Source organism: Labrus bergylta, chromosome 9 (genome assembly GCF_963930695.1).
Source record: "Labrus bergylta chromosome 9, fLabBer1.1, whole genome shotgun sequence".
NCBI classification, from domain to species: Eukaryota; Metazoa; Chordata; class Actinopteri; order Labriformes; family Labridae; genus Labrus; species Labrus bergylta.
Window position 1 is genome coordinate 27,450,727 of NC_089203.1, and position 25,235 is coordinate 27,475,961.

Below are 25,235 nucleotides of genomic sequence, written 5' to 3' on the forward strand. Positions count from 1 at the left end.
AGAAATGATCGTTCATATCCTCGGAAACTAACTTGATATCATAAAGGTCAAAAAATCTGCTTTGACTTGGTGATATAATTTTAAAAACTTAGGACACAAAAGACACCTGCTTCTAGAGTCATAAGGCAATAATCAGTAATAGAAGTGTTGGTAGCTCAGTCTGTAGGATTGGGAACCGGAGGGTCGGCGGTTCAAGTCTGTTGTAGACCATAAATGGTCTGACAGCTGGAGAGGTGCCAGGTCACTTTCCCAGCCCTGCCGAGGTGCCACAGAACCCCCAGCAGCTCCCTCTGTAGCAGTGTGTAGCAAGCATGTGTGTATTTCAGGCCCATGTGTGTGTGAAGCTTGTCTCTCAGTAGCAGAGTGTAAACCAGAGTGTTCCCCTCAGGGATTAATAAAAGTAATATTAAAAAAGAGAAATTAAAAATGTTATCACGCGGGGAAAGTCGAGTGTTGCAATTGCTCTTGTACAGAATAGAAGAATGAAGACATAAGAAACAAATAAGATAAAGAACATACAATTCAACAGAACATGTAGAGATATAGGAATAAACTAAGAAATATAGCATTACTTTACACAGTTTACACACTCTTCCTAAGATCCTTACCCGTACCCAGAAACTCTGCTGGATCAATGCATAAAAGAGCAGAAAGAAAGAGACAAAAACTGTGATTTTGTTAACAATTTGTAGCTTTATTTTCTTACAATAAATAAAAATAAAAGAGAATATGTCTGAATTGTAAAAAGCATTGCAATAAAATAAAATAAACACTTAAAAAAGAACATTTTCAGAGTGCATTAGAGGTCATTTTAGATTTAAAAAAAAGATAATAATCCAGACTTGTGCTGCATCTTTTAAACTGAATCCATTTTGTTGTGAATTTAAATCAGCTCAGCTCAGTTAGATACTTTAGATAAAAAACATTAGTGCAACATATGCAGGGTCTGCAGCCGTATAGGCGATGCGTCATGATATCTTTCATCTCTGTGATTCCATGCCGAGTGAAAAACGACCATCAGGCCATCACTCTGCTGCTCTCTCTCTCTCTCTCTCTCTCTTTGGCCTTCATCCTGCCAACTTCCAGCATGGAGGGTCTGCAGGACGTCGTGTATCCACGCTGGAGTCGCTGAAAGCCGGCTTGGTGGGAGCAGATTGCTGCCTAATTGTGCTTTTCAGAGCTGCTGTGCTGCTGCGGGGTTGCGACAGGGCTGCGTGCGGTCTGAGGACGCTGCACCGGTGGAATCCAACCAGGCAGGGTCTCATTGATCTGCTGAAGCAAAGGTCAGCACGGCCACCAGAGAAGAAGACGAAGAGGAGAGGACTCACACATATCGTGCAGGTTGAAGGCACTTTTTTTTTTGGCAACTTTTTGGCTTTTCTAGCATAATGTGAAAAGCTGCTTTGCAGATCTCGTCTGCAGGTTTGTTTATAACACTTCCCTTTTTTTCCCATAATGCATCCGCAGGCTCCGTTTTTTTCTTTCACTCTCGCTTCATATCCTCCCCCCCCCCACCGCCCCCCCCCCCCAGCTCTCCACCAGCCAACCCCTGCTATTTTCACCCCACACACATCCGTTGCTGCACTTATCCAGCCTCAGACGGCTGCTGGCTCGATAGCTAAACGGATTATCCAACAACAGAGCACCTCTCCTTCTCCTCTATCTCTCTCTCTCTCTCTTTCTCTCTCTCTCTCGCTCTCTCTCCATGCACTCCTCCAGCCGTGGGTCCTCAGAGGCGGTGGGGGCCCTATTGAGCGGGGGCCCAGGCTCTCCACTAGCCCAGGCTCTTTATTGAGGCGTCTATGGGGCTTTATGCTGCCAGCGCTCGGCCTTGCCCTCACCATCATCAATCATCCTCGGCTCCAGGGCTGCTATCACAGACCCCAAGACAGGCAGCCAATCACAGCCTTCCAGGAAGCTCTATAGGAGATGGAGAGAGAAGCATAGGAGAGGGGAAAACTAGAGAATCTGTGTGTTTCTGTGGGCTGCCAGTCTGATGAGATTGACATGTTCTGGGTGCATGACAACACCGCTATGAAGCAAGACTAGATTAGATCATGAAATGAGAGTTTGACTCATGAGAGTATATATAACCACGTTACAATAATAGTTATAGAAGCCATTTGGCAGCAATAACAAAGCTCCTTATGAAGGATCTATATTAATCCTATGAGTTTCAATTTTTAGATGAGGGATGCAGTATAGAAATATTGCAGCAAAACTACAAATTCCCAAAGGAGTAAAGGGATATTCTGCCAGATTACACACTATAGTATCACTTGTATGAGTGAAAAATGTAAGTTTATATAAAGAAAAGTACAACTTGAAAGTGAAGAATTTTACGCTGAAGCTCACTTTTCCTCTTTTTCATCAAGCCTCCACAGTATGTCGAATTTCTCCCAGAGTCTTAACTTGATTTTTATTTTTTTTGTTTCTTTTCCTTTTTGCCCATCTCTCTCTCTCTGCAGCCCCGGAGCTCTCATCCCCGCTCCAGGAGGAATAGGCAAAATCTGATTACCGACCTATTTTACAGCAGACGCCGGGGCGCAATAAAGGGGGAGAGAGAGAGAGCACGGAAACGGGACTCTGCCCATCAATTAGATCTCTATTAGCAGCCAATGCAGACCTCACCTCAGGAAACGCCGGGGCCCTGAAATTAAACAATTCTTCAAGCTCGACAAGCCAAGTCAGCTCTGAAGAGCGAGAGGAGGGGTGGGTGTCCTTACAAAGAAAACTATCCAACAAACGCAGCTATAAATCCATTAAAAATGCACAGTATGGACCATGAGGAGTGGCTTCAAAGACACAGGATAATAAAGAGGACACGACCTATAATATGAAGCCATTACTGAGTACCAAACACAGCCCCATAAATCCTTATTCTAATACCATAAAAATGATGTAATGACATTATACACAAACACTATCTGCTACCACAAACACAACAACAGATATCTTAATAAAGTACAATTACAAGTCATGTTACTGTGACTTTTCTCTGCTGCCTTGTCCTGTAATCTTTCAGGCCCATTAATCTCCAACTGTTGACCCTCTGACCTGAGGCGGGACAAAATGTCAATATTGGATAATTAGCTGCAGCATCAAAGCCGTTTAGGGAAAACACATTAGGAGGCGTCAGTGCCGTTGATTTAAATGCATTATGCTCTCTCAGAAAATTAAAAGTTTGAATTAGAATTACTCTGTTTTTTAAACCAGGTCTGCTACTGCAACATGCTAATTGGGTTTTGTCAGCAGGATTTGGTTTCTCCATATTAACAGGGGGTTTAATAGTGGGGAACATGCACAGCTACTGGACCAGCATTCTTGACGATTTGTATGTTTATGTGTTGGTCTTTATTTTGTTTGTAACACAGAGAAACCTGGCGGGAAAGTATATTGATATTCATACCTGTCAGTCATTCACTGGCTGCTTTTAGTTTGGATATTTGGACTTATTTTATGATGAAATTGGATATATATAGATGAGTTTAGAGACATTTACTCTACTTGGGCTTTATTCTACTCGTGTGAAAATACGCAAACCTTCTTCAAGTCTGGTTCTGACGAAGGGCTTTGCGTCAGGAGTCTCTCAGATTCTGTGGCACGTACTTCTCCATTTGCTCAATCAAAGGATGGCCATTTATCATCGAGAAGGACAGCTTCGTATTTTTCTACCTTGCCCGCTCGGTTCCAGGACCAAATCTAGCATTTTTATGGAAAACTGCAGTCATTTTGATTGATGAAATCCAAAGATGTCCAAAACAATCCGCTGGATCCCCAACTGTGGCGCACCGGCGGGGTGCTCCACTGTTGTCATTGTTCGGCGGGAAGAAAGGAGCGCGTCCGGAGAACACCAGGGGCAAAAAAAAAAAATCACGATTTTCAGTTCAAAAGAGGCCAGAAAAGCAGCGTTTCTTTACAGGCAGTGGGAAAGTGCAGAAAAACCTTTTCCACTTGCAAACGGAAACAATGCTTGCTTTGCTTTTTCCTCCTGATGCATTCAGCTATAAAGACACGGACTTATAGAAACAGGCCACAATAATGAATTGATTATTTTACTGTGAGAGTCTGATGTTATTGAAGAGGCTGAAAAGGCTGCAGAAACACATCCCCCTGCATTCATCCGATTTGCGCAAACAGCCTCATTGTGTGTCATATAGCTGCGCAAAGTAAAACAACTTCCCCTGAAACTGATTTCAGACCAGCGCTGCGCACAGCTTGTCTTGTTTGCAGTGATTCATAATGTCACCACAAATGTCACCTGTCTGGCCTAATTGGCACCTTCTGTTATTAATACCCGGAGTGCGGCTCCCTTTTTGCACCCGCGGAAATCAGCCTGATATTGCGCTACTTAATACAGCGTCACCCAAAGGGAGATTCAATAAATCTCCCTTTAACGGCGTTTCCCCCTCCAAAACTCCTTCAGGCGAGTGGAGGCCGTTGTCAAGATTGCGATTGTGCGCTGTGTTTAGGACCAGCTGCTCCCAGGACAGACAAGCCCTTGTCAATTAGTCGGTGACAAGCAGGTTCCTCAAAGTGCCTGCGGGCGCTGCAGCAGCCAGCAGTGTACAGGCCCCCGCAATTAGTATCCATTTCTGTCCAGACCTCCTCAGAGCGCGCAGACACAGGCCGGGGGAAATGGCCAAACATTGTCCGAATAACACCGAGAGACACAGTGGGGGAAGACAAACGTTTGACTTTAAACTTAGTATTTACAGTCTATGAGTTTAAGAGGAACAGGATGTAAACACACGATGGGACGAGATAAACAACGGAAACCAAGGATGCCAGTCAGGCCTTGAAAATATAAATCTGGACGTCGTGGAGGATTGTTAGTTTATTGTGAAAGCTTCCTGTTGAATTTCCAATTAATGAAACCTTTACAAATACGAAAAATGCCACTTACAGCATTTTCTAAACGACCTCCTGATTAAAAATATTCAATACTGACTTAGTATTGAAGAGTGAAGAGTGTGAGACAGTTTGTCAATCAATCAATAACAAAAATGCACAAAACATGCAGATATTACTTTTCAGTTTTAGATACATGGCATCCTTTGACTGATTTAATTATAATCTATAGAGTCATGTTTGATCAAAAATCATGTATGAATTGTAGTTTTTTGGATTGTGAACTTGTGAAACCTCTCAGTTCATTTCTAACAAAATCCATTTATTAACCCCTTTTTTAAAAAACATGACTGCAGTGAGTCCATCATTTCAACCCTTTATCAACAGTATAGAATTTTAATCTATCAAAATAAGAGTCTTGATTGTTTCTCTTCAACATTAAAACACACCTCAGGAAATTTAACTTGAGTAATTACATTTGGGATAATTAACTGTTAACAAATACTTTACTAATATTGAAGAAATAAGTCATACACAACTTTTGTTTTTTTTATGTCGCCTTATACAATGATATTATAAGTGTTATTGATTTATTGGTTTTCAGGTTGAATGCGAATAAGACTTTAATTTAGGGATTCATGTGTCATGACTGAAGTTGTCAGTAGATTTTGGTCCAGATATTCTGCAGCCTTTTTTTCTGGAAATGATTGATCAAACAGGCATGGAGAATTTCCATATTTGATCTTATTACTGGCTCATAACTATTCTTAAAAACTAAATTCAAAGGTACATCGACTGGTGATAACCCCAAACATATGGCTCTTATAAATGGAACCGGTTATATGTACAGTAGCAGCAGTTTAGAGTCATTTTAAACTAACTAAATTTTGTGGCTAACTCTTCAAACCAAACGTGCAGTTAGTTGTTGGTCCGATGAGAGAGTAAATAAATGTCTCAGCAGCTCTGTCACAGCTCTGACAGCTCATAGAAGGATTGCTCACCAAGCCTCCTTTGTACACGGTGTCACCGCTAGCAGCTGGTGGTGGCATTCCCGGGCCCTTGGTCGCTGCCCTTTGGCCCCTTGGGGGTTGGACTCCGGACAGGGCGGTCCAGCCGTCTCCACAGCGCCCTGATAGCTCGGGTCAGTGGGGGCCAAGTTTCCAGCAGGAGAAACCGGGGCCAAAGACAGCGAACAAAAAACCCAGAGCTCACCAGGCCAGTGGGATCATTAGTATGAACGTTTGTTTAACTAATTAGCAAGCTGGGCAGCAGAGGGAGGCTTGTATAGAAGACATGGACGTCATATATGGCGAAAGGTGTGGGGATCCGTCAGTGTGCGTCAAAGCTGCGTGAATGCGTATTGTGACTGACGCGAAGACGCTGAGTGAAGGTTGGATGGTGTTGATTTGAAGGCCACAGCTTATAGAATATTATTATAATTCAAATACGATATTCTGGCAGCTATAAAATATTGCACAGTGGCCAAAAACGTACGATAAAATGACATAAAGCCCCTCAATTTGAGAACAACGAGGCACTATTTTCTTGGGAATATTGTTCCGCAAGGGTTCAAAGTACAGGATGGGGACAGGGCAGCACACTGAAGTTCAAGAACAGTGCAAACAGCACATGCCAACAAAAGGAGCCACACAGCATTGAGCTGCAACAGAGCAGGAGGAGCTGGAGGGGGGTGAGGCAGCAGCTCCCGCGTTAAATATGGGAAAGTTTGGGGAACGAGGTCGGCAGGTCAAGAAAAGTCAACAAGAGAGCAGTCTTGATGACAGAAGGAATTTAATATCAAAAATACATAAATCTTCAAGTGAGGGCAGGCGCACAATGGGCACAAAGGAGGCGAGTGTTAGAGTCAACACACATGTGTTGTTGGCGATTAAATGGATTGGGCCAAGTTGTTAACATTTAACACAAAACGTTGGCACTAGAATGGAGGTGGAGCAGAAAAGAAGGGGGTTTCCTGGATGGAGCATGGCTGTCAGGACGCGCCAAGAGAGACGGGTCATGTGCAGGGATGCGCACTGATCTGATCGTGCACCAAGTTATCAGGTAAATGTTTGGGAAAAAAAAACGTTTAATACACTGCTAATATGAGTTTCCCCTTAGATTACGTACATGGGCCACTCTTGGGATTCTTGCGTATTTATGCATCAGTGCATTCCTCCTGGATGCACATGAGGCTAAATCAACATGAACTTGTTCAATAACAGTGACGCAACAAAGGTATAATGCAGAGATTCATCTAGTCGTTTAAGAACAGGGTCTATTTGTTCTGCATATTCCCTGTGATCGCAGTGTAACGATCTGCACGTTTGCAATTGTGCACCAAAGCAGAAGGCAACGTTTGTGAAATAAAATCATCTTCAATCTCATTTAAGTTTCATTTGTTGAACAAATGAGATAAACCTTGAGCTGAACATTACATTTGATGCCCTGCTCATTTGAGTTGTCTCGATGGAAGATGTAAAAAGGGACACTTTTTGCACTTTTTACGCATCAATTTTACGCATTTTCTTTCTGACATCCCGAGGACGCAAAGGGCAGCTAAACCACCCAAAAGCTTGTTGAATCACAGTGTCACTGCATAGACATCATTCATCTGGTACAATGTCGAGATTAATCTTCCCATCGTGTAGGAAACAGGCCTATTTGTCTCTCCACATCCCCTCTGACTGCTGCGCCACACTGGCCGCTGCGCTGAGAACTCTGTCTGACCTTTAGCCCTCAACCCTGCGAAGCCCTGCAAGTTCCCCGGCCGTCGCAAACAACTCTGAATTCCATAATTCTTCACGAAAAGGCACTATTAGGGAAAAATCCTTCCTTTTTGACAATTTAATAGTGCAAACTAATCATGTGGTTGACACGGGTCATTCATCTCATGCACAGGCAGACAAAGACAAGGCCTTTGCCATAGGTTCGTCTGGATCCTGCAGTCAGACCAGCCTCTATTTTGAGATCAAGTGCACAATAAAAGCATTGTGACTGCTTAATGGCTATGTTTGTGAAGCCACCCAAAACCCAGTGTATTAAATGCATTTTTCTTTTTTTTTGCAAAGAAAGAAAAGAGGCCATGGTGGACTAATGACCGCAGAACTGAGAATAAATCCAAAAGCAGAAATAACAAAACTTTGTTTGGCTGCTTTAAGCAATCCAAACAAAAACAAAAACAAAGGAAACGATAGGAGATTAAAAAATATACTCGCCGTAAAATTGCTTAAACCCCCCCAAGTTATGAATTCGTTTCTGAATCAATTTAGCGTTGCAGGCATTTTCCAAACATCCTCTTGTGGGAGTAACAAGACAGAGAAATTGATCCGGTGAGACCTCACCTCTCGGTGCGCCTCAATAAAAGAGACATCAGCCTCTTTCCACGACTGTATAATTTTTAATATATATGCAATAAATGTTCAATTTGTTTCCAGAAATGACGGGAAATAATAACGTCAAATTTTAAAGCCATCCATTACAGCCAAACAATGCTCATGCATACGTGCTCTGACGCAGAGTGCTTTGATTAATTCACGTTTTGATTGTATTTGATGAAGCAATAACGGTACAGGGCTTCACGTTGGACCATTTAGGCCATTTTCCCCTCTTGTATACAGACGTGATGGTGGATTTTCTTTCAGTTTTAAAATAGTGTTTCAATATCTATTTGATGATTTCATGATGCTTTTTTTCTGTTTTTTGGGTCCATCAGTTTCACACAAATATCCATTTATGAACGACTCTAAATGACTGGTGTCAACCTTTTTCCCAGAGCAGTCTTCATTTAGACAACTCAATCCTGAAATCCCCCACAGAATGCAAAGATGAATATTATCTAATGGGCTCTTATTGGTCACAAAACTCTGAGCCTGTTTTTAGAAATCTCTCCATTTATATAATAAATTAGATTAGAGAATTGCATGCTGAAATTGTCACTCTTAGATTATATTCTGATATTAAGTCTGTGATTTAGAAATAGAATTGGTGACATCATTGCAGTACAGACATAACAAATAAAAAAAAAATCCAATGTATCAAGAAGGAAATTTGGATGTAAAAACAGAGAGATTGCCTCATGCTGAATAATGCACATTCATTTCACTGCAAAAATAAAAATACACAGTAGTTCTCTGCAGGTTGTTAAAGTGATCATTTAGAAGATAGTTATAATAATTTGGGGGGGAAAGGGTCACAAAGAGTTGAGTTTTGGGAGAGAAATTTACAGTCCCAATAAGAATATGTCTGTGTTTTGAGTCTGGTTACAGATCAACATGTGTAGGTACAGACAGAGGCCGGGTCGGGGGGGGGGGGGGGGGGGGGGGTGTCTGGGATCGCTGTAGACCTTGACACAAAGTGCATTAAGTTGGCTGATCTCTCTCAAACCATTTGATTAATTCACTCCCATTCAGGCCCAAAGCGGGCAAGGAGTGGAGGGACGTGACCAATGACATAATAGGCTCTGTCAAACAGCCGTGCAAAAACGCCCAGACCATTTGTGGTGACAATCCTGATGCCATCAGAGCACATTATAAGCCCCCATTCAGCCCAGAAACAAACATCGCTTTGCTCCCAAAAAAGGGAAAAGTCAGCTTTCTGGTGGATTCTCTTTGCTCTCTGTGTCAACAGTGTTTGGCTCAAAGCTCACAGTGGGCACCGAAATCCTCCAGGCTTCATAGAAGTAGCAGGAAACAATGTGCTGTTTCCACAACAAAAGACAAAACAGAGGTTTGTTTCAGACCTAGTCCTTCAAATATTGGAGTGATTACCTTTGTTTTTAATCATTTAATTATTGATGAAAACACGCACTTTCAATTTTACAACATATGCTTTTTCTTAACATATATTTAGAAACAACTAAATTATGTTTCTGCACCATTCATTGAATCTGGATTTAACTTTTTGATTTCTAAGCTCATCTCTATTTTCATGAAATCACTTCAGTGATAACTGATAACTGATAACTTCCATCAAAAGACTTCAGTGAAGGTTTTGTTGCACACTTGCAGAGACAGGTGTGGGATGAATAAAAGCTTGCTGAGAGGCTGTCTGCATCTTTGAGTATAGTTTACACTATATGGAGAAAGTAAGGGACATGTAGAACTATGAGATTTCAGAAAAAGAGGAGCATTTTATGCGAAACAGATCAACTGCATGCAAGGAAAAATCTTACAGGAAAATTGAAGAGGCCAAGACTGCAAGCACATAACAGCTGTAGCAGTGAGGCAAAAACTGAAGCATGATCTGCAGAGAAACGAAGAGGATATCTCCAAAATACTGTGATGGGTTTTGTCAAATTAAGGAGGAACTATTCATAGTGTCAGTTCTCCATAAGATGGCTGAATATTCTAACAAGATCCAAGAGTTGAATTGTATTATTTGGTTCATATATGATAGCATGCAATGCTAGGAACATGTTGCATGATCATATAAAGCCAAAGCTGTGTGTTGAGCTTTCAGAGAAAACATTTTTCAAATAATTTCCTTGAAGAAGCAGTATCTTCTCTTTTTTATTTTCATTTTGTATTTTTCTGCCTACACATCTGGCTGTAAATATGGCATGTACCAAAACATTTGGATTAAAAATCATTGTAGTGTGCCATAAAAAACAAAAGATATCAAAGACAATTATAAATAATTGTTTTACTGAAGTCAACAAAATAATAAGCTCTTTGTTTTCTGCTTCAAAGCGAGCTGCAGAGTTCTCATCAGAACTTTATTTTGCAGAGAATATTCTCATGCTATTTTTTTTGTCCATTTGAAAATAGTTCCTTTTGATTTTTAACAATTGGTAAAACTGCTGAGCATCGGTTGAGAGTTGCTAACAAAGCAAATGTTTAAAATATAATTTATTATGTTTCTGAACTGTCACACAAAATCTGCAATTGTTAAATTCATTATTATTATTTTTAATTCAATCCCATTGAAGCAATTCTTCATAACTTGGCCTGTGTCAATTCTGTAGGCCTTAATCGCAGGAGCTTCATTCCCACTGGAGCCCATCATATAATCGTCCTCTTGTGAAACGCCTTCTCACATCAGCAAACAAAGAGATAAAAGGCGCAGAAGTCTGTTTATAACTCGCTTTATTGTGACTTTAACCGTTCACAGTGAAATGCACCGTGTCCTTCTTTCCCCTCCTCATCACACCGACTCTTTCTTCCCGTCGTCTTCCTCGCTTGTCCCGATTTCCTTCCCTCAACACACCCTTGTTTGTTTAACCGAATAGATCCCGAGACTGAGATGGAGCGATTACAAGCGCATCCTTTCAGTATACAGCCCGGTTTATTTCTCTTAGAAAGCTCTCACTTTGGTGTGTCACTCACTCTCTGCTCTTTGTTAGTTTCTCCTGAAAAAACTGTCGCTACAGAAGCTTTGAGGGAATAAAGTGAAGGAATCAAAGGCGCGCAGGTAGAGCATGTTTCTGTTTACGCATCACTCATATAATGCCTATTATTTTACGTATAAGGGACAAGGCAGGTTTATTTATGTAGCACATTTCAGCAACAAGGCACTACTATTTGAAATGTAAATTTAAGCATCAACACATGTCAATATTTCAATAAACATATGACGACATAAAAGTGGGATCAAATTCAACCAAGTGTTATTTTGCAGCAGCTGAAATAACATAAAGCATCCGATTTTTCTTTAATGCAAAGGTGAGCCTATAAATATATAAGTTCATATAATGCCTGTTATTTCGTTGGTGGATATTTCTGTTTTCATTGAAGCTGCAGTGATTTGTCTTTGTCTTGCGTTTTTAATACGTAGAAATAAAATGCAAATTCCCAAATATCAGTGCTTAAAAAAACGAATATTTGACCCCTGAATGTGTACAAAAAGAGACACTAAGATATTTCTTTAAAAGTGATAGTCTAACTAGAAATGCAATCAGCGTAGCCATATGATTTTGTGAGAATGGTCCTACTCAGATTACTAAAAACGCGATAAGATAACAAAAATGTTCCTTTGATATTTCTTAAATATATTCAGTTTAATTCTGGGAACCCATCCGCATCATGAGGTGACTGTTTGGCTTCAATGTAGACGCTGTAGCAGCAATAAATATAAGAAATGAAGAGGAAATATATCCTATAAAATTTGGTGATACAATGTAGATTTATTTTTTCTTTGTGTCTTGGATGTCCTCCTCAGAAGCCTCCTCAATTTTAAAGTCGAGCAGAAAACGCGTCTCATTTAAATTCTCACCTTCAGCTCTCTGGTGACTGCTGATGGTCCGAGAGGAGCTGACGCTTAAAAAAAATCATCAAGGTCTGTTCTCAGTGCACAAGACCGTTTACTAAGGTCTTCAACAAATTACACAACATTACACAGAGGGAAGAGGAAACACAGACAATAGTGACTATATTTTGCAGCAGGAAAGCAGAATCATCAGTTTGAAAAAAAAGATGTAAAATGCATGCATGGCAGGACGCTGCAGCCCTTACTTACTCTGAGCTGTGCTGAGTCTCCGCAGTTTAATTACGAGCCCTAATTTCCAAACGCAGATAGTGTCAAAAAAGTGCGACTATTTCTCAGAGATTCCGTTTAACAAGTGGAAACTTAGTGTCCTCCTGCACCATTTTATACATGATGAGCCGTCAGTAATGGGATTATTAAACAAAAACGTTTCAGGCGCTGGCGTTAACCTTTTTTAATGCCTAATTAGGTTTTGCAAAGAAATAATTAGATTCTACAGTGCTTACACTGCCTATATTTTCAAATGGCATCTCCAGCAAACACATCATCCTGCGACACTCGTGCCAATAATCTGCGGATATATGCGCTACAGTAGCAGTCAGATGTAAGATTTTAAAACATGTTGGGACCAAATAAGGTGCACTTAAAGCTAAAATAATTATCCAACACAGGCTATAGGCCATTCTGCAGGAGCATGGATAGTCTGGTCCAGCGCGCCCTCTTGTGGCAGAGTTTCAAATCGCTTTTAAATAACTGAAAAAAATCAGCAGCTCATTCGGATAAAAGCGGTAATGTTTAATAAATACTATTTTACATAACAGAAAAACTCCTGGTCCTCGTGTGAGGAATTTCTGTATAACGGGTTGAACTGTATGGTGGCTTTATGACTATTCTTGGTCCAGAATGTGGGCTTTAACCTTTGCGCATGCGCACTGCATTTTTTCTTCTTGGGTTGAGTTTCCTTAGATAGGATGCCCAATAAACTTTCAGCATAAATATAAAGAGGCAAATCGAAACACAAATTAGCAAAAGTTTACATCTAGCTTACTACTATAGTGAATTAAGTGAGTAAAAATAAATGTTTATATCTCTATCCTGAACAATCTACAATTTTATCTCAATTTAACAACAAACTCCCAGAAAACTGCAGAAACTCTCAGCTCTTTTAAATCGAGGTTGAAGACACACCTGTTTACAGCTGCCTTTAACTAAACAATTTTAAACTCTGCACTGTAACTTTTACACTTATTATATAATTATTTTGATATTCTATTTCTTTATTTTACTTCTAATTATTTAAATTAATTTCATTTTAATGATTTTAATTTTATTTCAACACATTTTCAGATTTAATATGTGATTGTGTAAGTGATTATTAAATGTTCTATTTTAATGTTTTTTTCTTTCCTCATGATGCTTTTTGATGTCTTGAGTGGAGCACTTTGAATTGCCTTGTTGTTGAAATGCGTTATATAAATAAACGTGCCTTGCCAATGCCTGTGTGTAAAGGACATCATTTTTACTGAGTTGCATAAATGTAGCTTACATGAGGGTCCAAAGAAGGTGTGAATACATAGCTGACATCAAAGTTACTCATGTACCTGCGTATTCTTATTTACGAATCTATCTTACGTCTACTTTGTTAAAACTTCTCCTACATCAGTCAGAAGAGTAGACTATAGAAACTTATCATCTTCGGTCTCAAGATTATTTTCTTACTTGTCTGTATGAACTGAACTGGGAAAAAAGGGTGTTAAAGTTTGCTGCTCCAATTTCCTGAAACAAATTACAAAAAGACCTGAAACTTAAAGGGCTGCTCTCATTGGATGATTTTAAGTGGATGTTGAATTACACATCTGGCTGTAGATGTTCTGCCTTATATCTTTATGATTTATTTATTTATTTATTTATTTATTTATTTATTTATTTATTTATTTATTTATTATCGATGATTTATTGAGCTTGACAAATATTTGCTATTTTACTTTTTATGTCATGTCTTTCAATGTATTCATGTGTCTTATGTTATGTTTGAAAGGGATGCTAGTTGATTGTTGCAGAGACTTTGTTACCTGTCTCTGCCTGTCTTGATCAGAGCATTCTTTAAAAAATACATTTTTAATGTCAATTCGTTTTTCTCAGTGAGTTTTTCAGTGCAGTGGCGGTTCTTGACCACTTGGCCAAACTGAGGCCAGTTGTTTTGTCAGAGAGGAACATTAAACCCAGGTGAAAAATAGACAAAGATGATCGCTTTAAAAAATATATATTATGCCAAATAATAGTGCACATCATTAAATACCATGATTTATATTTGTTTCAGTAAAAGTATTTAATACTAGATTGTGAGTCCGGTTGTTGAGTCAAATACTGTGTTATTAGGAGGGCGCTTCCTTTTGGAGGGGGGCTACAGGGGGGTCCAAGATCAGTGTTACAGGGGCACTGGCCCCTGTTGGCCCCTGCCTAGAACCACCCATGTGTCTTGACCAGAGTATTCTTTAAAAAAAGATTTTTAATCTTAATGAGTTTTTCAGTGTGATTCGGTTAAAAATTGGTTAAAATGTATCAATATAATTATATGTGTGTGTTTTTTAATAACAATAACCCTTTCCTGTGTAGTTACTGTGTAATTTTCCATTATTGTATTTTTTTTATTTAACTGATGTAAATATGTTTGATTTGATTTTAACTTCTATTTTTATTTTTAATAATTATATTCCCGTCCCCTGTTTTCTGGAGCTGCTGTAATGCACAAATTTCCCCCACTGGGGGAACAATAAAGTTTATCTTTATCTCTTTATCTTTATCTTTATATAACAATTATTCCTACAAAGTGTGTATTTAACTGTAATTTATGGCCATTTCATCATATTAGGTCTTTTTTTGCTATTTTAATTTAATTTGCACTTTTATCTTCGCCAGAATGAAGTTGGCAGGCTTTATTGCATTTCTTTATTTTTCTTTACCAATAGAGGGCAGTGTGGCTCAGCAAACGTGATTCTAAACTATCGCGAGAGTAATTTCCCGTCTTGCCTCAGAAGGTCAGCTGATCATTCACTTCAGTGATTGTCGGGACTCCAGCAGCCTGTCACCGACATAGATCGACGCTGTCGCACCGGTAAGCTGTGCACCTTAAACTAACATATATTATCATCAACCAGGACTATTAAAATATATATATATAATACGAGCTCCTTTTAAACAGCCGGGGCCGCCGTAACCTAGGTGACAAGAAAATCACGAGCTAGCCGAAAAGCTAACGTTAGCAGAGGGTTTAGCTCGCATGCTAGTAACGATGGTAACAGAATCTTCTAGAGCCACCTGGTTTTACATTAGCATCACTAAAACAACCAGCAGAGGTGTTCCCTGGTTATTTACCCATGAGGGTGCAGACTGTTTGGATTCAGTAAGCAGTAAAGCGTTTTGTGTTTGTCACATAAACTGTAAATAAGATAAATATAGTCGGTAATGGTCAAGTCATATCGAAGCTAAGATGCTAACTGAGCTAATGCTGCAGCAACATTACAAATGCAACCTTTTGTTTTTTCATTCTTTCATTCAAGATAATCAACTTACAGGTACATTATTTCACTTTTAAATCCCCCCTGTGATGCTTGATCAGATGTATAATCTGCATGTTGTTCATCAGCAGCAGTCTTTATTACTTTAATACTATAAAATAATAAAATTAAAACAGTTTATCAAGTTGTTTATATGTATGGAAAATCATTGGATTGTAAATATCAAATATAGTATCATAAATATTGTATATAGAGAAAGAAGGAACACAGGAAGTTAATTTAATTTAATAAATATTAATTATTGACATGTGGATAAGGATTAAATAAGTTTTATAAGATAAGATAAACTTTATTCATCCCAGCAGGGAAATTTAGGTGTTCCAGCAGCCAGCGTACATACACACATACATACATACACACACACACACAACACATATATATACACACATACACACAACACATATATACACACAAACACACAACACATATATACACACAAACACACAACACATATTTACACACAAACACATATATACACACAAACACACACACACAACACATACATACATACACACAACACAACACATATATACAAACATACACACAACACAACACATATATAAACACATACACACAACACAACACATATATACAAACATACACACAACACAACACATATATAAACACATACACACAACACAACACATATATACACACAACACAATACATATATACACACATACACACAACACAACACATATATACACAAAAACACAACACATATATACACACAAACACACAACACATATTTACACACAAACACATATATTCACACACAAACACACACACAACACATACATACATACACACAACACAACACATATATACATACAAACACACAACACATATATACACACAAACACACAACACATACATACACACAACACAACACATATATACATACAAACACACAACACATATATACACACAAACACACAATACATATATACATACAAACACACAACACATATATACATACAAACACACAACACATATATACACACAATACATATATACATACACACAACACAACACATATATACACAAAAACACACAACACATACAAACACACAACACATATATACACACAAACATACACACAACACATATATACACACAAACACACAACACATATATACACACACAACACATATATACACACAAACATACAACACATATATACACACAAACACACAACACATATATACACACAAACACACAACACATATATACACACAAACACACAACACATATATACACACAACACATATATACACACAAACATACACACAACACATATATACACACAAACACACAACACATATATACACACAAACATACAACACATATATACACACAACACATATATACATACATACACACAACACATATATACACACAAACACATACATACACACAACACATATATACACACAAACACATACATACACACAACACATATATACACACAAACACACAACACATATATACATACAAACACACAACACATATATACACACAAACACACAACACATATATACACACAACACATACATACACACAACACATATATACACACAACACATATATACACACAAACACACAACACATATATACACACAAACACACAACACATATATACACACAACACATACATACACACAACACATATATACACACAACACATATATACACACAAACACATACATACACACAACACAACACATACATACACACAACACATATATACACACAACACATACATACACACAAACACATATATACACACAAACACATATATACACACAAACACACAACACATATATACACACACAACACATATACATACAAACACACAACACATATACACACACAACACATATATACATACATACAAACATACACACAACACATACATACACACAAACACATATATACACACAACACATATATACACAGAAACACACAACACATATATACACACAACACATGTATACATACAAACACACAACACATATACACACAACACATATATACACACAACACAACACATATATACACACAAACACAACACATATATACACAAAAACACACAACACAACACATATATACACACAAACACAACACATATATACACACAAACACAACACATATATACACACAAACACACAACACAACACATATATACACACAAACACAACACATATATACACACAAACACAACACATATATACACACAAACACACAACACATATATACACACAAACACACAACACATATATACACACAAACACACAACACATATATACACACAACACATATATACACACAAACATACACACAACACATATATACACACAAACACACAACACATATATACACACAAACATACAACACATATATACACACAACACATATATACATACATACACACAACACATATATACACACAAACACATACATACACACAACACATATATACACACAAACACATACATACACACAACACATATATACACACAAACACACAACACATATATACATACAAACACACAACACATATATACACACAAACACACAACACATATATACACACAACACATACATACACACAACACATATATACACACAACACATATATACACACTAACACACAACACATATATACACACAAACACACAACACATATATACACACAACACATACATACACACAACACATATATACACACAACACATATATACACACAAACACATACATACACACAAACACATATATACACACAAACACATATATACACACAAACACACAACACATATATACACACACAACACATATACATACAAACACACAACACATATACACACACAACACATATATACATACATACAAACATACACACAACACATACATACACACAAACACATATATACACACAACACATATATACACAGAAACACACAACACATATATACACACAACACATGTATACATACAAACACACAACACATATACACACAACACATATATACACACAACACAACACATATATACACACAAACACAACACATATATACACAAAAACACACAACACAACACATATATACACACAAACACAACACATATATACACACAAACACAACACATATATACACACAAACACACAACACAACACATATATACACACAAACACAACACATATATACACACAAACACAACACATATATACACACAAACACACAACACATATATACACACAAACACACAACACATATATACACACAAACACAACACATATATACACACAAACACACAACACATATATACACACAAACACAACACATATATACACACAACACGTATATACATACACACAACACAACACATACATACACACAAACACAACACATATATACACACAAACACACAACACATACATACACACAACACAACACATACACACAAACACACAACACATACATACACACAACACAACACATACACACAAACACACAACACATATATACATACATATCCCACCAATACAAAAACACATGAGCCCTTAACAAAGTTTGATATATGCAACTCGGGCTAAAGTTTAAATGTCTTCTGTCCTTACTTCTTCCTACTCCTTTTCAGGCATATCAATTGAATATATGTAATTTGCTTTTTCTTTTTTTGTGAAATAATTTGAACATTGTTTTTTTTTTTTTTTTATTGTATTTTCGTGCTTTTCATTTTGTTTTGTATTTTTGATATTCTACAATTCTACAATTCAGTTAGCAGACTCTTTTATCCAAAGCGACGTACATCAGAGAGTAAGAACAACACAAGCAAGGATCTAGAAAAAAGGGAACAATGTCAGTAAGAGCAAACGATCAGCTTTGAGTCTGATTGGACACACAGGTGCTGACAGGAAGTGACCAGAGGCAAAGCACAACATTGAGGGCAGTTCTTGAGAGCTCTAATCAGTATAGAAACCATCTTATAAGTCGTCGTTATCAAACAAAAACCATCGTCATCATCAATGATATCGATATGTGATATGTTATATATATCTATATGATATGTTTGATTTTATTTGATGTGTCTGAAATAAATGTAATCAATCAATCAACAAAGCTTTGTATGGATTAAAGTTTGTTATATAAGAAACTCACAACATTTTAATGACCATTAGAGTGAAGGACAGGTGGTGAAATGCTGATCCTATCCACCTTCTTAAATGTGGAGTGTTTTTTTTCCCTTCCTTGTCATATCTGATTATCAATTTCATATGTCTGTAATCTTTATGAACATCTGTTATTAATGGTATTAATCAATATGATCTGCTTCGTAATGAAACTAAATTAACCCTTGATTCTAATCCAAGGAGCACTTTGAATTGAAACAAAAACTACTTTGTAGTAGCACTTTGTAATTCTTGTCTAGTCAGTTTGCTTCATGATGTAATTTTCCTCCCCTTAGAGTAATCTACGCTCCCAAAGATGGCTGACACAAACACACAGAGTCCCCCTCCCCAGCTGGGGCCTGTGGTAAGTCTACTTGAACTGTTCAGTCAGTGACCCGCACACTTACACCCTTCAACTATTTGTCACCTTGTAAGTGAGCATGCTCTGCTGATTCTACATACAAAGACTCTCGTCACATGTAGTACTACTCAGCCTGAACGTGTGTGTAGTGTCTTCTCTAGATCTGGAGGGAGATTTGAAAAGTGTCAAATGGTGTAGAGATACACTCTGGTTACAGAAAAAATGAAGTCGGAACAGTTTGATCATAGATAAAACACCAACTTTCTGAAGGGTGTGTTATTTATTTAAAATAAGGTAATTCTCTTTTCATATTGTGCAGGTGTTTCCTTGTTTGTGTCCATTGTGTAAAAGTACACGGGCTCATTTATCTGTAAGAAATATGCTTTAATGTTTTGCATCAACAAAGCACAGCTCTTATTGACTGAGTTGTTGACCAAAAAGGAATTAAACTGCAACTACTTTGATAATTGCGACGGACATTTTCAAGCATGAATGGCAAATATACAAATGCCACATGTTTCCATTGTTACAATTTGATGGTATTCTTTGTCATCTGATAATAAATTAAATTTACTTTAGTTTTTCTGAAGTTGGTCTGACATTAAAGCCTTTTAAAGACGTCACTTTGGACTCGGGGATCTTGCTGTATTTTCCAAAATTTCTGACAGGCATTAAGAACAAAATATTTGATTGTGAAATAGTTGGTAAAACAATCTCTAGTTGCAGCCCTTATTTGTTAGAATTTAGTTTTGGGATTATGGTACATTTTTATTATCTTTATTCCTTTCCTCAGGTTCTGTATTTAAACTAGTCAGGATCAGGAGGATAACAAGATGTCCTCACTCGGGCAATGTTGCACGAAACATCTTTCATGAGATACAGCTGCTTCTTGTCTCCTGACTTTTGATGAGTGTGCTAAGTCTACTGGCAGATCAAATTAAGTTGTTTTTTAGTTTGGCCTGTGTATCCTGACTGTTGAGATGACTTGAAGGTCAGTCTCAGTGGCTGAGAGAGAAAACGAAGATGTTCAGTACTTTGTTTAAAAATATAGCAAAGTAAAATGTCTACATCTTTTGCCCATGATGTTATAATATGTGATGGAGCCACTTCAACACCTATCGTTTAATTTCCTTGAACTTAATTTTCCTAAAATACTAAATCTATCTTTTTTTTTTCTTCCACAGCAATTTTTAATGAGTAGCAAGCTTGAAACTGCAATGTGGCTCTCACGTCTCTTCACAGTCTACTGCTCCGTAATGTTTATTCTTCCAATATTGGGGTGAGTTTACTCTGTGACGCTAAACAGCTGTCACCCTCCCATAATTTGTTCCCGACCAAACAGATGTCAGAACACTTACTGCTTGTGTATTTCAGACCCTATGCAGCAGCTAACTTCTATCAGCGAGCCTTGTTAGCGAACGCCCTCACCAGTGCCCTTCGCCTGCACCAAAGGCTGCCTCGCTTTCAGCTGAGCAGAGCCTTCCTGGCCCAGGCTCTTCAGGAGGACAGCTGCCATTACCTGCTGTACTCACTCATCCTGGTCAACTCCCACCCCATCACAAGTATCCTTTCATCTAAAAACGTCCATCAAGGACAACTGGATAGTTCTCTGCATTCCTTTTTTATCTTACTTTAAAGGATTAATTTGTTTTCTCTTTTAATGCATACATTCACTTTTTTATTCAATGCAACACGTCCATACTCTTAAATCTACCTGTCTCTGTTAACAGGCACGTTTTTCACAAACTGCTTATATCCTCCGACAACTCTTCATGTTTCGTTTCTGTGCCGTTTGTGTATTTTTTTATTTAACGGCTGCGCTCTGAATATTCAGTCATTCGAATAAGTATCACATGAAAGCGCATGATGTTCTGCACTTGGGCTTCATAAAACAAATACTCCAGTATAACCAAACCCCATGAAATGTTGATCATGTATCTCTGTATGCCACCCTGCTACCTTCAGCTAATGAGTTTAGTATGTTTCTTTTTTTTTTTTTTTTTAATGTTTATCCTTAACCCTTGTGTCCAGTGAGCATCTTCCCAGTCTTCCTCTTCTCTGTGCTTCATGCAACTACCTACACAAAGAAAGTACTTGATGTGAGTATAAGGAGAAGCAGTGTGCTTTGACTTCTAACACGGTTGGGTAGAAATGTATTAATAGTATTTCTTGTTTATTCTGTGCCTAAATGAAACTCCCTTCAGATTCTGATCTGATTTTATTTGTCGTTCTTTGCAGTCTGTTGGCCCCAGCAGCCTGATGTTCATCAGAAATCTTCTGGATAAACTAACAGCCAATCAGCAAAACATCCTGAAGTTCATCGCCTGCAACGAGATCTTCTTGATGCCAGCCACTGTTTTCATGCTCTTCAGGTAAATGTACCTGCTGTTTTTTTATTGTGTAGAGATATTTTAGAGCCCTTGAGTAACTTTAAATGTATGTCCACCCATTGGTGTGCTGGGATTAGTGACACATCATCTGACACACATTATTCTTGTATGCAAATTTTCAAGGCAATCTACAAAGACACCCAGAGAGCAGTGACTACAGTAGATTTTGTTACATTTGAGACTTGTGTTCACGTTGTTTTGAAAAATGCAAAACCAAGAAAATCTAGCATGACACTTTGATGAATGTATAATTATGGTTAGTACATTTTTACATTTGTATATTTGACAGTGGCCAGGGGAGTTTGCTGCTGCCTTTCATTTACTACAGATTCCTCACTCTCCGCTACACATCCAGAAGAAACCCATACTGCCGGTAAGATGTTTAATGTTTATTTTGATCATGTTAATCACAACAAGTATGTCAATATCACATGATCAGAGATTAAGACACCCTGAAATGTTTTTTTATCAAGACAAAAATTAAATGCCTCATCTAAACGTATGTCATGAGGCCAAATGTCTCAACCTTGACCTCACAGGAGAGCGATGTTTTCTCAGAATACTCAACTGAAGTAGCAGTGAAATTTGGGAAAAGCAGAAAGCACTCCAGTTTGGAAAAAGGAACCAAAATACTTACTTAAACAGCTGACTTCTCTTGTGTCCACAGGCACTTTTTTAAAAGCTGTGTTCTTTCCACTGACACTCAGTTTGCCTTTCTTGGAAACAGATCTCGTGTGATTTGTTTCACCATTATTAACTAGACATTATTAATCTAATTAAACGTGTTTATTTATAGTATCTTGATCCTAAGTAACACATTGTTCTACTATTCCAATGAATATCTCAGAATGACCTCACTGGGCTTTCAGAGTTGAGTAATAAATCTGTCTCCGTCACAGCACCTTGTTCACAGAGCTGCGAATTCTTCTGGAGCACTTCATCATGAAGCCCGCCTGCCCCGCCTTCTTCAGGAAGATGTGCCTCAGCAGTATCGCCTTCATCAGCCGTCTCGCCCCGACGGGGGTCTGATTACACGACATAAAAAACTTTTTTCTTTTATGTTTTTGTTTTTCCAGCATTTAGGATGTGACTTAAACTCTGATGGGGACAGACATTGCCATCAACAGAAGGAACTGTTTTTTGAATGTCAACTTGACAGTCTGTGCTCCGACTTCTCTGTATGTTCGAGTACAGTTGAAGAGCAGCCAGTAATGCACTGAAGTCTCTCGTTGATAATTTCTTTTCCCATCTTCTTAAATGTGACCTCATTGAAGCAGTGGACACTCCTCACTCTGTTACGTTCACTGAGCGGAGCACAGCAGACATCAGCTGTGCTCCGTATGTATCGGCTGTTATTAATTTTTTTTCTTTTATGACTTTATTTATTCATGAAAATTACTTATTCTATCTTGAAACATTAACACTCTTGAGATTAGTTGCTTAAATGAAAATGTGATTATGCATAATTCTATGTTCTTTTTTTAAAAAATAATGAGCTCTTGCTTGGATAGATGGAAGATGGGGTTTGTTTGATGTTTCTACATTGTCCTATTTCTTTTTTTATGTGCAAAGCATCTGATGCTCTGGTTTGTCTAAATGCCTAACTTTAAATGTATTCTATCAATGCCATTAACTCACTCTTTTAACAACATGCACATTCTATGGAGGTATGATGTCAAAATGAGTGTTGAATTGAGAAACAAGATATCTGCTGTATTTTATAGAATATTTAAAGGTACCAGACTTTTGCTGTAGGATTTTTTTTTTTTTTGAAATGAGTCGCACAATGCACGTCATGTTTCTGAATGCATTCTAACCTTGTTTCTCACTTTGAATGCTGTTTTGATGATCTTTTATTCATTTGTGCTATGTAGCTTCCTTGCTTAATGCATGCTATGATCTTTTTTTTCAGCCATGTTTAATGTGTTCATTTGCATACAAACAAACCACATTTTTATGAAAAGACAGAATGATCTCTTAATTAAACCAATAAATAAAGAAGAATTAAAAAAAATAAAGAATCAGAGTATCTGCCGTCCATAAAAACATGATAAAACTATTTCAGCCCTGACACATCTACGCCAAGTAGATATTACTAAAGGTTCATTTAGCATCATTTAATGAATTATAGACAGGTTTCTACTAATGTAATGCTAGAAGTAATTCACTTAACTAGTTAACATTTTAAAGATGTTTTTAGTTTTATACAGTATTATATAAAACAAGATGCCTTCATATAGGGAACCCGAGCACTCAATGGCAGCTACATTAGCTACTGCTGTAAAATGTAAGGTAGTCCAAGAACAACTGATCAGCTGTAATGTCTATTATACTGACATTTTTTAACAATTAGCTTTACCTCACTAATGGTTTGTGTCCCTACATGTGTGCAAATAGTGAAAACAACAAATTAAAGACTTAATACGAGTTGATACAGTGAAGTTTGACAACTGCTTTACCTTGACCTGTTCACTAATATACATTGAATTATGTCTACATGTCCAACCATCACACAGAACATTCCTTTAAGGACCAATATGTATGATATCTACTGAATTAAATCATAAAATAAACATTAGACATAAGGAAACATGCTATGTTGAAGTGCTGGCGTTTCTGACAACATCGCAGCAGAATTGAAGCATTGCATGAGCATGTAGATAGATAGATGACATGAAACATTA

General features: G+C 37.6%; 1 protein-coding gene and 1 long non-coding RNA gene across 2 annotated transcripts; one reads left to right on the top strand and one right to left on the bottom strand.

Moving 5' to 3' along the window:
- Positions 1-973: 973 nt before the first annotated feature.
- LOC136180019 (uncharacterized) lies at positions 974-12,710 on the bottom strand. The gene is made up of 2 exons (XR_010666947.1): positions 12,304-12,710; positions 974-1,920 (listed from the first exon to the last, which is right to left on the bottom strand). It is a non-coding gene; the product is annotated as an uncharacterized lncRNA (long non-coding RNA).
- A 2,331-nt stretch (positions 12,711-15,041) lies between these two features.
- tmem33 (transmembrane protein 33) lies at positions 15,042-25,145 on the top strand. The gene is made up of 8 exons (XM_020653015.2): positions 15,042-15,166; positions 20,097-20,164; positions 21,346-21,440; positions 21,536-21,723; positions 22,193-22,260; positions 22,400-22,533; positions 22,841-22,924; positions 23,451-25,145. Exons 2-8 carry the CDS (start codon positions 20,117-20,119, stop codon positions 23,578-23,580), a joined length of 747 nt encoding a protein of 248 aa, XP_020508671.1. The 5' UTR covers positions 15,042-15,166; positions 20,097-20,116; the 3' UTR covers positions 23,581-25,145.
- The last annotated feature ends 90 nt before the right edge of the window (positions 25,146-25,235 follow it).

Excerpts from the sequence above, each read along its gene's own strand:
- tmem33 (XM_020653015.2), top strand. The coding sequence starts at position 20,117 with ATGGCTGACACAAACACACAGAGTCCCCCTCCCCAGCTGGGGCCTGTG. Across the intron at positions 20,165-21,345 it reads CTCCCCAGCTGGGGCCTGTG|CAATTTTTAATGAGTAGCAA; the intron begins GTAAGTCTACTT and ends TTTCTTCCACAG. Across the intron at positions 22,261-22,399 it reads ACACAAAGAAAGTACTTGAT|TCTGTTGGCCCCAGCAGCCT; the intron begins GTGAGTATAAGG and ends CGTTCTTTGCAG.